Raw genomic sequence first — 15,316 nt, 5'->3', positions numbered from 1 at the left:
TAATGATAAGCTGGCGTCTTTCTTTCTTTCGCGGGAGGGTTACTAACATTATTATCACCACCCATCTTATCTTATATCTTACGAAAAATATTAGTCATTTAATCTTTATTTTTTATTTTAAAGTTTTAACATAATTTATCATTTTATGCAATTATAAAATATTAAATATATTCTTAATGTCTTGAAATATTTTTTAAAAAAAGCTAATCTCACTTTAACTTCTTTGTTTTTAATCTATACATTTAACCAGTAATAGTGTATGTTTAATCTATTTTCAGAGTATTTTAAGGAATAAAAGTAAAAAATTAATCATATTTCTTAGTTTTTTTTTTTTTTTGTAGAGAGCACATGTATCATACTTCTTAGTATCACATATGGAAAAGAAAAGGCAAACCCCCTTTTCCTCAATTATATGATTATGGAGGTGAGGTGGGTTTATGCTTTTTTGTAGTTGCCGGGAATTAAGGGTGTTTGAAAGAATTTGCTGATGCTGCACTTTTTGGTTGGACTTTTTATCAAACATGAAATGTGCAAAGGTATTTTTTCTAAAAGTCATATGTTGTTGGTATTTGATTCTGCACATTTAATTAAAACAAATGTTGTTATTCAAGGAGACTCAGAGGAGTTTTATATGAGATTTATTCTAAATGTATAAATGTTTAAATTTATAGTATCAGAAGGCATTTTAAGGGTCTTCATGAAGCTCAACTACACAAAAAATTTCGTTTGAGTCTATTTGTGAAGGCGTGTTTAGACTTTCTAAAACAAAGTAATGGTTTTTAATTAATTTATAATTAACTTAACAATTTTATTAATTATAATTATTAGTTAATGATCAGATGAACCAAAACCATCAATTTATAATATTAAAGGGACCTAAATCATGAATTTAAAAAATTAAGAGATTAAAATTATAATTTAGTCTTAAAATTATTTATATACTTTAAATAAAATATATTCAAAATCTTTTAAAGAATGTCCTTTAATGATATTAAGATAAAAAGTATGAATGATGTATTTCAATACGAGAGAGAGGAAATCTGTGCAATAAAATTATATATTTCAACATAATAAAAGATAGTGTAATAGTCACATTTAAATTTTTGTTGATTTTGGATTTTAAGTTTCAAGGCCGAACGATCATTCGGGGCAATTTTTTTTCAAATTTATCATTTGAGAATAAAATTTAAATTAATAGCTAGAAAGGAATAAGTGGTAACATCTATTAATTTTTTTCTTTTTTTACGTTGAGATCGTAAAAAAATTTACAACTTTGATTTTTTATTTTTTTTTAAATATGATTTTAAAGTCATAAGAGTTTTTTTTTCAGTAGTAAATGATTTATTTATTTATTTATTCATTGAAGTCGTAAATTATTTTATAACTTCAATTTTTTTTCCTAAATTATTTTTTCAAAATGGTAAATAATTTTTTATTTTAATTATTTAATAAATTAATATATTTTTCTTTTTTTAGTTTTATTTAATATTTTCTATATTTTTTTATATTATTTTATTTAATATATTTTCTATGTTGCATTGCATTTTGTTGATAGTTGTTTTCTCTTGTTCAATGATCTCTTCCTCTTCTTGTTCTAGGATGATTAAGTGTAATATGTAGTATGATTTCTTCTTTTGTTTACATTGAAATCATAAAAAAATTTATGACTTTAATTTTTATTTTTTAAATACGATTTTAAAGTCCTAAGAATTTTTATTTCGACAACTTTAAAGTCATAAAGGATTTATTTATTTATTTATTCATTGAAGTCGTAAATTATTTTATGACTTCAATTTTTTTTCGTAAAGTATTTTTTTTAAATGATAAATAATTTTTATTTTAATTATTTAATAAATTAATGTATTTTTCTTTTTTAGTTTTATTTAATATTTTCTATATTTTTGGTATTTTTTATTTAATATATTTTCTATGTTGCATTGTATTTTGTTGGTGATTGTTGTCCTCTTGTTTTTGATCTTTTCCTCCTCTTGTTCTACAATGATTATGTGTATGTTGTTGTTGATAAATTATAAGTTAATATTATTTTTTAATATTAGTAACAAAATATTGTAATATTTTAAGCAAAAATATATCAAATAAAACAATATAAAAAATATTAAATAAAACCCAAAAAAAAGAAAATATACATTAATTTATTAAATAATTAAAATAAAATATAATTTACCATTTAAAAGAATACTTTACGGGAAAAAAATGAATTCATAAAATAATTTGACTTCAATGAAAAATAAATAAATAAATTTGTTATGACTTTAAAGTCATCTGGAAAAAAAAACTCTTACAATTTTAATGTCTTATTTAAAAAATAAAAAATTGAAGCCATTAAATATTTTACCACTTTATATAAAAAATAATCATAACACATCTTACAACTTATCCTTTTTAAGGTATTAATTTAAATTTTACCTCAACTATTCCCAAATGCTGGTTCGGCCTAGTTTCAAAGCCTTCTTATTTGTGGCCAGACCCAATTTGTCAATTATAGCCTAACTTATTGGGTGACAAGGTGATTTGATTGCTACTTTATTGGGTAAATTACGCTGTTCTTGTTTGTAATGTTACGCTTTCACAACTTACTCCCTAGACTCTTTAATTACTTATTTTTACCAAATACTCTTTAATTACTAAATCTCCTATAAAAGAGATTTAATGATAAAATGACATATCACATGGGAGGCTTTATGATATGTGTATGTAAAAGTGAAAGGAATATTAGTGCTGACTGATAACAAGCCAACTAAGAAATAAGTTTATATGTAACTTTTCGTAACTTATTTGGGACTTTGGGTCTTTTAATTTTCAAATTTGTAAATTTTGCTAGTTGGCTTTTGTACTTCTTTTTCTAGAACGACAAAAGTTGAATATTATTCTATAATTGTATAAATTTTTCAATAAAAACACATGCATATCAGTTATTACAGTTGTTATATTTTCATTAAAGAAGTACTATTGTTTTTTTGTTCATTAAAAAATAGAGCCAAAAGGTGCTTATAAGATTACACCTATGTCTCGTAACGACATTTCTTATTTGCTCTTGAATGATGATCTTACACTAACTTGAATAATGAGTAAAACGCTTTCTTTTATTTTAGACACACAAAATTCAACTTAATGATGATTCTACATCTAAGTCCTAAGTTTTCCGTATAGATTGCCTATCACCATATCTCCCTATACTCTTGTTGTGACAAGATACTTTAGGCATGTCTTGTATAACAAAAGAACCTGAATCACTAGCAGACCATTTTCAAATTATAAGGGTACCAAACCTACGCGAGTTATCAAATACTTTTTGGTTATTAGCTTTATCAAAAAGGTTTGAAGACTCTGGTCAAGTAAAATCACCTAGGCCTTAGTTTGCCACTTGAAGAGTTGTGAACTATCTAACCAAGTAGATTGCCAACACCTTTTTCAGGCTTGATGCTTGAAGAACTGTGAATTGTCCAACCAAGAGCCTATCACGACAAACTACACACATAAGGTCGACCATTTAATTATTGTGAACAACACGTGTCAATGGTTGAGAGGTCCTAAAATCCCATAGAATCAGCAAGCCTTAAGCCCTCAAGCCCAGTATAATAAAATTCTATATCCTTCTTAAATGAGACTAAGGCACCATTGACACCAGCATCACCCTCCCATCATACGTGATTAAGACACCACTCACACCACCCCCTAGAAAAGGAGAGAACTGTTAAGACATGATAGTTAAATAGCATGACTAGCCCAAGTCATGTACATACTAAGCTTTAAGAGTATTTGATGAGTGTATTCTTTTTATTTTTGGTGTACAAGGATGGCAATGAAGTTTAAACTTAGAATCTCGTGAGAACTATCCAAATCTCTCGCCATTAGGCCAACCCTAGTAGGTTTGTGAGTGTGTTCTCTAGTGTGAACAATTTAAGACTCATTAAAAGTAATTAACAAATAACAAATAATTAAGAACTCACGTTGAGTATTGGTATCATAATAAAAAAGGGGGATGGATATCAGAGTAATCCTCAACATCATCATACATCATGTATGGAAAGCTAGGCTAAGAGTAACAATAGCTTTTGGAATGATATGACATGATACATATAAGTTTTGCTTCGAGTCTTTTCAAGTATTTATAATCCTTCTACAGAATGATTATGTGAAGTGTCCTCTACAATGAAAATCTCACATTGATTGAAGCACAGTAAAACTGTATGCGTGTGTGTGTACATTTTTCCCTTCCTGCTTATCATCGCTTTATCAATTTAAAATTTATGCATACCTTGAATTAAACATGCTTGGGACTCTCAAGCATGAGTATCGTTAGCCTGTACCCACGAGGCATAAATTCCCTGATCTTTCACTCTGCATAAATGGCAAAATAACACTTTACAATAAACAGCTTATATTAGTGAAATCAATCAATGAACAAAATCATGTTCTATCATTGAAATGTTATATCAGAAACCAATGAGGTGTAGGAACAGGGATAGCAATTAATATTGCTTGAGAAGCTACAAAGCAGAAAGCTGGACTTCAAGGCCAGTGATACTAATTTCAAAAGGTGAAGCATTAATTTTCAAATAAAAATAGCATACTCAATCTATATGAAGTAGGAAGACTTGGTTATTTTAGCATATTATATAAAGAGAATTTTTCTAATCTTGAAACACTGCAACTACAAAGAGAATTATTTTTTTATGTGTGAAGGAATGCAATGATTGTCTCAACTCTCAAGTATAATTTGAAAAGATTAACAGAACATCGGAAAGACAAAACAAAAAGAAAAGGACAATTGGTCAACAAATACTGAACAAGCATAAAATGTAGCCTTAGTACATACAAGTTTTAGCTCAAGGGGGCTCCAGGGGGAACAGTTTTGCTGGAATATCAATAAGTCAAAACTGCAGATTAAGTATAGAATGTTTACTTACAAATACATATAATCTCGGTCAATTTCCACAAACAAGTTAATATAAAAGCGAAATCCATCAGGGCTGATATCTCTGCATAGTAAACCTGGGAAAGATTCCATGAAAATCAGAAGTCGGTTATGTAGCTAAAACCCAATAGTATTGAAGAAAGTGATCCAGCAGCATACCTTTGCTCTCTGCAGACAAGAGATGCTCCTTTGCCATTGCTGGAGCAACCCCTAGTGTCCTTGCAGCATCACTAGCACTTATTCCAGCTCGAAGGGCGTCAGGTTTCAAAACAAGCATCTTGACTTTATTGAAAACCTACACCAAACAACAGTTAGTCACTTTTGGCTAATTAGACCGCCTTCCATCTCAACATTAGTAGAAGTTGATGTCAAAATGACAAAAGCATTAATGAAGACTGACATCTTGAAAAACAAAAATAAGGCAAAGTTCCCATCTTATCAAAAAAAAAAAACAGTGCAGAAATTGAAATCATCTATCTAAAATATAATCTCATGTCCGCATAGCAACCTATTAAAGGTAAGTTATAAGCACATTAGCCAAAGAAATTTATATGGCAGATGGAAGAAATAATAGAAACCAATAAAATTTTGCAGACGTTGTATAGTCCATTGCAGATAAAAAAATCAAAACTAAGAATGGGAGATCCAAAGTTCAACTTTGGAACTAAAATAACATGATGAAATGTTTGGTAAAAGAACAACCACGGCTGAAATACTTTATGCTTAAGTAATTGGAAAGAGATATAGTGCTTTACTGCTTTGCACAAACTAGACCATTGATCAACCTAGTCAAAAGGCCAGATCACAGGATTACCGGCCGAATTGCTGGTCCAGTGATCCAACCAGAAGAGATACAAACGGCAAACAACCAAGTTTATGCAAAGAGGAACTAGTTATTTCATCCTCTCATGCTATTTTCTTTTCTTTTACTTTTGTAAAAAAGGTAACCCTATTCAAAATATATACTAGCAAAACAAAAACCCTTGAGGCAACCGAAATAAAGACGCTTAAAGGATTTTGATAAAAATCAACCTTAAAATAAGGATAAACTGATAGTAAATATAAATAAGAAAAAAAATGTTAGTTGGTTAGTTAGGCAGCTATTGTTTGTTAGAATTTTATAACTGTAAGCCGTTGGGTAGCTGCCAATAAATAAAGCATAGTTGTTGTACATTTTAGACAGACTGAAATGATAATCAAGAAGTACAATGCACAATTTCTCTGATCTGTTTCTAATCTCTCTCTCCCTCTGTCCTCTCTGTTCTGTTATTCTTCTCTCCTCCCCTCTTTGTTTCTGTTTATCTTTCTCACCTAAATTCAATATCAGTGGTATCAAGAGCACAGAAACATGATCACAGGTGATGATGAATGAAGTGGAAGAACAATATGTTCAAACTGAGCAGAGGCTTGCAAAGGTTGATAGACTACCAGACATGGAGGAGGGCATTCCTAATCAGCTGCAGCGGCTAATGTGCAAAAGGGACGACACCCCCAACAATCTTGGACTTGGTCACAGAGAAGAGCGCCACATACACGCCATAAAGATCACCTTCAAGATTTGATGCATCTGCGACAGCATGGCAGCTTGGCTGATTTTCAACCCTAGTTTGGTATCTAGAACCTGATTTTCAACCCTAGTTTGGTATCTAGAACCTGATTTTCAACTCTAGTATAGCCTCGCCTAGAAATCCCTTTCAAACTTTCAGTCCACAGGTGATCCTCATGTTTACTCTTCCTCTGCTCATGCTCCAATTCTGGCAACTGTGCCTATGACATTTGCACACTCTGAATATGAGCCCCTAGAATAGAACATTTTCCTCATGTAAAAGCAGCAGGTAAAGAGTAACAGAAGGTCATTCAATAAACAGATTTGTTGTAAACCTCGACATTCCAAATCAGTTTCTCACAGAAGATGGTGGAGTGGCAAAGTAACAAATGACTACCAGGATTGGAGGCAACTAGATCAGCTCCTCTTTCTATGCTTCTGTCATCTCTTCAAAATTTCTGCTCAATTTGGCACTGTAGAGTAGGCTGCCTATTAGAAATGAACCGGGATTAACTCAACCCCAAAAGCTAACTCGAAAGGAGAGGATTGCCCAAGACTTATAAGGAGCAACTTAGCCATATTCTTAGTCAATGTACCCTCATTACCAGCATTAGACCTCTAGAGGATGAAGCTTGCAGCATTGGACATCAACCCAACTTCAAGACCATATAGGCTTTAATACCATATTAGAAATGAACCAAACTTAACTCAACCTCAAAGCTAACTCAAGGGGAGAGGATTACCCAGTCCTTAAAAGTTAAAACGAAAATTTTGCCCCCATTCCTATAGCTGATTCAAATTCTGTTAAAACTGCACTGACACTTGTAATATTTCATTCATAAAAAAATAGTCATTGACATCCACTCAGCATGCTGTTTGGGGAAGGCTCATCAGTTGCCTTCCGTGTCATGATTGTCATCTACTGCTATTTACCCTTTTTTAACTTATATTTACTGATCTTAGGGACTAGCTCCTATGTTATCATCTGGTGGAATCTCAGACCATGTAACTTATGCTGATGCCTGCACGCACTAAAGTTGGATTTATTTACTCCATTCTAAATCTGAGGGCTGTTATCTTTCATTAGTTTAAATCTATTGTAGAGTTGCTACTAAACACCAAAAGCAAATATGTCCAGCCTGATGGTGAACAGGTGTTTCACCCTTTAGACTAGGCTGTCTGATTATAAATTCCTTAGGTCACTATAACATGTCTTCCACCCATAAAGGATACAAATGATTTATCAAAAGATGGTATGCTTTATATCTCTAAGGATATCCTCTTCTGTGTTTCATTTAAGTCTGACAACTCTCGATTTTCTGCCCTTCCCCTCTCTCCCCATTTCAGCATATCCACCTCTTCTTTCATTTCCTATTACTCCCACTTCATCTTTTTCTGATTTCACTGTCTACCACTTCTTCCACCTCTCCATTCTCTATCCCCCAAACAACATTCTGTTTAATCAGCAGGATGTTAATAACCATTTTTAATAAGGAACATGATTATTTGATGAAGTTTACTTGCAGTAACCTAGTTTTGAATCTGCTGATAAATCTTCAGTTTTCAAGGCAGGCTGCTATGGTTCATACAACTATGCTCTTTCTCAGTCCTAGATGGCCCAGGAGACAAAGGCCCAACCTCATCTGTGGGACCCACCCTGTCCTATAACACCGTTTGGGAACAGGGAAGAATCTAAGTAAAAGTCTAAACTCAGGACTTATTAGACAAACATAGGTAGTATAAATACAAGCATTCTAAAACAATCCACAAACCTGATCCCACAAATTTGTAATTAATAGAAGGATGATTTCCCCAGTTAAATAACAACAACAAAACCAAAAATAAAAATTAAAAAACTACAGAAGAAAAGATAAAATGAACTTACCTCCTCATCACTGTGGGACTTCGTCTGTATTACCATGACTCCACTATCAAACTTGCGCAGAACCACTTGGCTGAAACAATTGAATAACATAATCAAAGCACGGAAATACAACAAACCAAAAAGGGAATTGCATTAAAGTATTGAACAGAGTAGAATCCTAACAAGGTAATTAAAATCAAGATTTTACCTCAAATTGCAAAGGAGGGTACAAATTGTAAAATCGTAAATCAAATCGTAAGATTTTACAAAGTTCGTATGCATATGCTATTATGCATATAAATTCATATACATGCCTATTAGTACATATAACCCATATTCATAATCCATATTCCATAAATGTCATGCACAATATTCATAAGTCATAACCCATAATCCATTTCCACTTTAGTTCAGAACTGTGACCAAGGTAACATAATAAGAGGTGGATGTGGGTTCTAACAAGAATGTAAGAGAGAATAAAACAGCGCCAAACAATTGGGCAGTCAACAGTGCCAAACAGAGAAGAAATTCAAACAAATAATAGAACAGAGAAAAAATGGTGACTGGTGCAGAGAATAAAACTTCAAGCAGCAATGGTGGGTGGCAGATGACTCAGACAGAGGGAGTATAACAGTGGTTAGGATTCATTATGAAGCAGAAGCAGCCTCTTTGTCCTTCAACTAGGGTTTGCTGTCAACAAAGAAGCAGCAGCTTTGAAGATCACTAACATTAAAAGCAGGTAAAATATGAAACCGGGTTGAAAACGCAACTGGGTCAGTTTCGAGAAATCATAAAATCACAATTTTACAACTTGTATCAGGATTTTACAACAATTTCACTCCAACTACAATTCCATGTGCTATCTGAGTCATTCGGAGGGATTAACATCGTAAAACCCTGCAATTTTATAATTTTTAATCCCGATTTTAACTACCATGAATCCCATGGAGTATGAAATGAAGTCACCCACTCACCATGTCTACAGTAATTAACCGAATCACAGTAACAGAAGTAATTTAAATAGAAGATAATGTAAAACATACACATCAAACTTCTCCCACAGAGAACATGCTTGCAACAAATCATCAGGTGAGATCAATTCTGTTTATTAAACAATCAAAAGAAGGGAAGCATTAATTCAAAAAATGTACTACTTGAAAGAAAATCATGTCTAAGGGAACACAGAGACAGTTTTGAAACCTGTGCCACGAGCACGGTTGAAGAGACAATATATATCAATAAGATTGATAATTCCCCCAGCTTTCTCAAGTGGAACTTTAACAAAATCTGCCAACTAAGCATTAACAAGGACAGATTAGATTATTTTAAACAAATAGAAAACTAACAAAACGCAATTAGTCAAATGACCATGGGTTAACTCCATAACATAAATAAATAAAGGCCATATTTTTCTTAGTACTTTTATACAAGTAAGAAAAACATATAAAATGATACGCACGCAGCCTGTAGGTGTTAGCAAAATATCAAAATCAACAACTCATATCCCCAGGTATGAGAGACTGAATGGGAGAGCTTTTTCTAGATTTTTGCATAACAATTGAGCCAAAAGACCAATATTGTGCAATGCAGAGAAACAGATACACTGACAATTTTTTTCATGCATAATGATTTAAACCATAGCTTTATGTACACAAAGCATATTTTCTGTTTTTCAATTAATCCAGGATATTCTAATCTTCTGCGGACTTTGGAAATGTTTTTTTTTTCAGAAACTGAACAATATAAGTCATGAGAATGCCCCCAATAAAAAGAGCAGGAACAAAAGGCTCCATGGTAAAAAATCCTAATCTTGAACTGTTTAGATCAAATCATTCTTTTAGATGCTAAGGAAAAAAGACCAATAATAATAATAATAATAATAATAATAAATATCTTTCTTAAAACATGTCTTACAATTTGCATGATCTTTCAATTACTAAGATAGTAATGCATGATTGAGGAGAAGTGATAAGACAACCTGACGAGAAAGTTGTTGATGATACAAAGCACCCGCAGACTCTTTCGTAACAGGGGATATAATACCAACACTCAATAACCAATCTTGCATTTCTTCCTTCGAACCCATCTCCTCATCATTAGTTGCATTGGTTTGAGAATTTGAGCCAGACAAAAGTTTTAGCCTCATTTTCTCTGCTAGCATCACCATCTCTTTAGCCTTGCTCTGCAAATCCAAAATCAACACAAAACTTAAGCACCTTTATCTTTATACAAACTAAAAACAAAACCAGCTAAAGAATTTCAGTACAAAAATACTTTACGATCTAACTACGGTTGTCACAATCAAGTAGGAGAAACTATGAGTTAATGACTGTTTGCACAGCATAAAGGTAGAGTTCAATGTTCAGCGCACAAGTTCACCTACAAAATAAGCATAAAAATTATGCCATTTATTGGATCATCGATTATTTTCCTTAGTGGTTACTCGTCAATCAAATCGAGTGATGTTTCCTTTCTTATTTACTAATCCTAAAAAGAGAAGGAAACATATTTTCTGCAAATTACTCCATATATACATAATTCAACACTGCCAATGACAAATAGAGTACAATTTCATAAATCTGCATGATTAGGTTGCAGGGATGATATGGTTAAGAATACCTTTGGCAGCATGATAAAAATGCAGCTTATATATGCAAGCATCACAGCCAACAACCACCCAAATTTCCTCACAACTCATAGCCCAAGCAAGTCATGATAAGCATAAAGATTTGAAAAATGGTGCACTTGTGAATCCTGAACAAATCCTATGCCAAAATTATAGGTTACAGCTCCCTCAACTGCAAACCAACTACACTTTCTGGGAAGCAGAATTCAATTAGATTCAATCCATCTATATTATCCCCTTTCCACCAAAAGCTCAAAGCAGATAATCCATACGGAACAGTTTCCTTGACACACACGGGTAACATTTCTCTCTCTTACAATAATTTTTTATCTCCCCACTCGTACATCCATTCTCTCCTGATGAATTAAAAAACCATTCTGCCAAATGCCATTGCTAAAATCATAACAACCCTTGTTTGATCCAATAACCAAAAAAATTATCTATCCAATTTCCAATAATATTTTCACACAATCATTCAGAATAGACACAAATAAACAAATTTGGTTACATTATTTGAACATGAAATTATCTCCTGATGAGTTATAAAAGTCATTCATAACACTGTTCACCAAAGTCATTCCTCCCAAATACCATTGCTAAAACTCAAAACAATCCATATTTGCTCCAACAAGGAAAAAATTATCTATCAAATAACCCTTTCACACAATCAAAGTAGACACAAATAAACACACCACATTATTTAAACATGACATAATTGACATCATCCATAATTATGTCTATCAGTCATTTGTTTTTCAGATACATGCACCTTCAAAAATGAAACCAGCTCCTCTTAAGCGAGGAACTTACTTTAAAGGGTAAAGTAGTAAGTAATCTCAGTCGTCATTATAGAGAAAATCAATAGTCGATGTCACATGAACTGAACATGTATAGCAAATTGCATATCTCAACCGCTGATGAAAAAACTACCATCAATATTACGTGTACATGTATAGCAAATTAAAAATGTGTTGAAATATTAGTCATTTACTTTCTCATTAACAACTTTACCCTTACTCAAGGAGTCAAATCCTTCAAAAAACACTCCCCAAAATCAAATGGGACTAGCTGTTGCATTCAAACTACAAGAATAACATTTTCACAAACACATTATCATACCATAAGAACATTCATTGTAAACCTTTTTTGCGTATACACCCATCTCAAAATGGATCCAACTCATCTAAAGTGAGCAACTCAATGTCAAGGGGAAAGTAAACAATCATTGATAAGAAAATCAGCTGTCTATAATTCTCATGTATAACAAATCATAAATGTGTTAAAATATTAACCATTTGCTTTCTAACTACGACTGTGATTACTTACTTTAACCTTAGGGGGTGTTTGATAGGGGAGAAGTTTTTTCATACCCAGGAATCATGATTCCTGGGAATATGTAAAATACATTTGGTTAGTCTTAATATGTTTCTTGGAAATTAAAGATTCATATAAAATATGTAACTAAAACTTGTCCTCCACTCGGAAAAGTTGGATTCCTGTCCCCACCCCCCCCCCCCCCCCCCCTTGGGAATGTTTTGCAGAAAAGTGAGCTAAAATTGATTCCGAGAATCATATTTCCCTTCATTCTTCTTTTATTAATTGCATAACCAAACATGAGAATCATAGTTTCCCAATCTAAGATTTTCCATCTACCAAACATGAGCTAACTATACAAAAGAAAAAAACATTTCTGCAAACGCATTAGCATACCATGAGAGCATTCAAATCCTGAAAAGCCTCCTGCAAGCTCCTATCAGTACTCTCCCACATTTCCTGCTCCTTCCTCAGTATCCCAGACACTCCCACCATCCTCACCGTTCCGTCGCTCGAATAAATCCCGCCCGACGATGATGATGTCGCTGTTGCCGCCATCACTGCCGAATTCGACCCCGAACTGGACCCACTCTCCGCCTCCTGCCACGCCCTGGCGCGGCAATTCTCCGTAAACTTCGCCAAAAACGCGTCGCAATCCCCCTTCCCTCTCACCACCGCCGTCGCCACCACCGATCGCGAACCCGCCGCGGAGACCCTTCCCTCCGGCGACAGTGACACCTGGAACCGGACCCGCGGCGAGGCGAACACCTTCCGCAGGGACATCTTGGGGGAGAAAATGTGGGAGACGGCGGCGAGGGGGATGGCGCCGGCGGTGCCGCCGGCGGATGCGGCGGAGTCCGGGAGCCAGAGTAGGCGGTGCGTGGTGAGGATGAGGAGGCCAGATTTGAGGTGAGGGAAGCTGGGGTCGTCTTCGCTGAGAAGGTCAACGCCGGAGAGGAAGAAGCACTCGATTTCGTTGGGTTCGAGCACCGGGCGGCCGCTGCCGGTGAGCTTCACCGGCGGCAAGCAGTTTCCGGCCATCGGCGAAAAGCGAGGTTCGACGTCGTTCTGAAAGTGGCAGCTATAGTTCTAGACTTCTTCTAGTGGGAGAATAGATGTCCCTTAAAACAAAAGAATATGTATCTAAAAAAAAAACTTCATCATAAAATTTGTCCCTTCCTTATATTCTAAGATTTAATTTAATTTTTCAATTATTAAAATATTTAATTTGGATCCTTATTGGTTTAAGATGAAATAATTACACTCTTTTCATCATATATAAATATTCAATTTGGTTAAAGCTCATGGGGATTAGTTGTCAAGTAACTAATATAAAAAATATAATATTTGTACATGAGTTATATTCACTTATGTAAAAAGTATCGAGTTAAATAATTAACAAATCTTATGAAAATTATATAATGAAAAGTATCGAGTTAAATAATTATATAATTAAACAAAAAATATTATGTTATTTAGAGACTAAAGTTATATAAGGAAATTTGAAGACAAAAGAAGAAGATATTATTAATTTTTATTGTTTATACATCAAGATATTATTATTTTAGACTTCATGGATTTTTCACTTTTGGTTTTTATTTTATTTTCGTATAGCAAAATCTTGTTTTATATAATTAAGGTAAATTTAATTATAAATTAAAAAAATAAAAGAAAATTTGATTCTATGAGGTGGTGTTGTTGGCTTAGCAAGGAATCTAAAAAAGAATTGAATAAAATTTTTTGAAATTTTTATCACTTTGTTTGTTAATTCAATTAAAACGGTCATTTTTTTTATTAATCAAAGTTTCGTTAAGAGATTGTAAAAAAAAAAACTAGGATAACACAATCATATGAAAAATAAAGTTTTGTAACTCTTTAACACCAATTTCATTTCCAAGATTAAATCACAAAATTAAGGATTAGAGAAAGATAATCAGACAAAATTTATATTGGTCTAGTCCTTAAAGGACTTACATCTAGTCATTCTATCCCGTAGAATTTTCACTAATAATTTAGTAGTTAATTAAATACAAATACTATGCATATGCAATTTTCTAAATTTTACTTTGTGAATGAATGAATATATGATTTTGATGATACCAAAGAAGAATCAAACAAGGTTGTTTCAAAGGTTAAGCATTGTTTCAAGATTAATACGAGGTTGTTTCAACAAACAAAATATTGCTTCAAGATTAACTTAAGCAACGGAACTCTTGAAATTTAAATTCAAAAATCATGACCCTTCAAAATATAACTGTGTAATCGATTACCAAAAATCTGTGATCGATTACTAGTAAAAAATTTCAAAAAAAGCTTTTTGAAAAGACATATCTTTTCAAACCATTTTGAGAAGGCACGAAAGGCGTATATATATGTGTCTAACTTAAAAAAGAAAGAGAGAAATATTCTAAGGGAACTTCATTGTCAAATGCTTTCTCAACAACTCTTGGGCAAACACTTGCAAATCTATTGAGAGTTCATCCAAGAATTTCAAATTGTATTATCCACTCTAAAGGAGAAAAATCTTTATGTTCTTCTCAGAAAGTCAATTGTAATCCAGAGACTGGTTGTCTCTTGAATGGTGAGTTTCCTGAACACAAGGGAAAGGAATTTCTTGGGTGTTTAGAAGTTGTAAAAAGGATTTTTACAAAGGTAGTGGAAAATTTCAAGCGGGCTGCTTAAGGACTGAACGTAGGCACGGGAAGTGGTCAAACCAGTATAAATTGAGTTTGTATTTCTTTTTTCCCTTATCTCATATATGTTATTGCAATCAATTTTATCTTGTATGTTTAAAGAACATTATTAAATTAATTGTTGCTTTTTCTTCTGCATTCTGAGTCTATCATTCAAAAGGGGTTAAAAGTTTGTTAGTGAGAATTTAGAAACTTAATTCATCCCACCTCTTAATTTATTGAGGCCACTTGTTCAACATACTTCTCCTTTGAATTCTACAAGACAGAAAAGAGGAGTTGAAATCATATCAACTAACAAACATCTTGGTAATCCTAACCAAGATCACAAACAATA

The 15,316-nt window shown here is 32.9% G+C and overlaps 1 protein-coding gene across 1 annotated transcript; it reads right to left on the bottom strand.

Annotated features, from left to right (window-relative positions):
- Window positions 1-4,010: 4,010 nt before the first annotated feature.
- LOC100783044 (vacuolar protein sorting-associated protein 36) lies at window positions 4,011-13,448 on the bottom strand. Its single transcript, XM_003531742.4, has 8 exons — window positions 12,686-13,448; window positions 10,328-10,531; window positions 9,550-9,643; window positions 9,393-9,450; window positions 8,371-8,440; window positions 5,099-5,234; window positions 4,932-5,016; window positions 4,011-4,362 (listed from the first exon to the last, which is right to left on the bottom strand). The coding sequence occupies exons 1-8, from the start codon at window positions 13,328-13,330 to the stop codon at window positions 4,305-4,307; spliced, it is 1,350 nt and encodes a 449-aa protein (XP_003531790.1). The 5' UTR covers window positions 13,331-13,448; the 3' UTR covers window positions 4,011-4,304.
- Window positions 13,449-15,316: the final 1,868 nt, after the last annotated feature.

This window comes from Glycine max, chromosome 8 (assembly GCF_000004515.6).
Source record: "Glycine max cultivar Williams 82 chromosome 8, Glycine_max_v4.0, whole genome shotgun sequence".
Taxonomy (NCBI): Eukaryota; Viridiplantae; Streptophyta; class Magnoliopsida; order Fabales; family Fabaceae; genus Glycine; species Glycine max.
The sequence above is the reverse complement of the archived record's forward strand: the minus strand, read 5'-3'. Positions and strand labels throughout refer to the sequence as shown.

Excerpts from the sequence above, each read along its gene's own strand:
- LOC100783044 (XM_003531742.4), bottom strand. The coding sequence starts at position 13,330 with ATGGCCGGAAACTGCTTGCCGCCGGTGAAGCTCACCGGCAGCGGCCGC. Across the intron at positions 8,441-9,392 it reads CTGTGGGAGAAGTTTGATGT|CCAAGTGGTTCTGCGCAAGT; the intron begins GTATGTTTTACA and ends CAATTGTTTCAG. Across the intron at positions 4,363-4,931 it reads GACCGAGATTATATGTATTT|AGTGAAAGATCAGGGAATTT; the intron begins GTAAGTAAACAT and ends CCATTTATGCAG.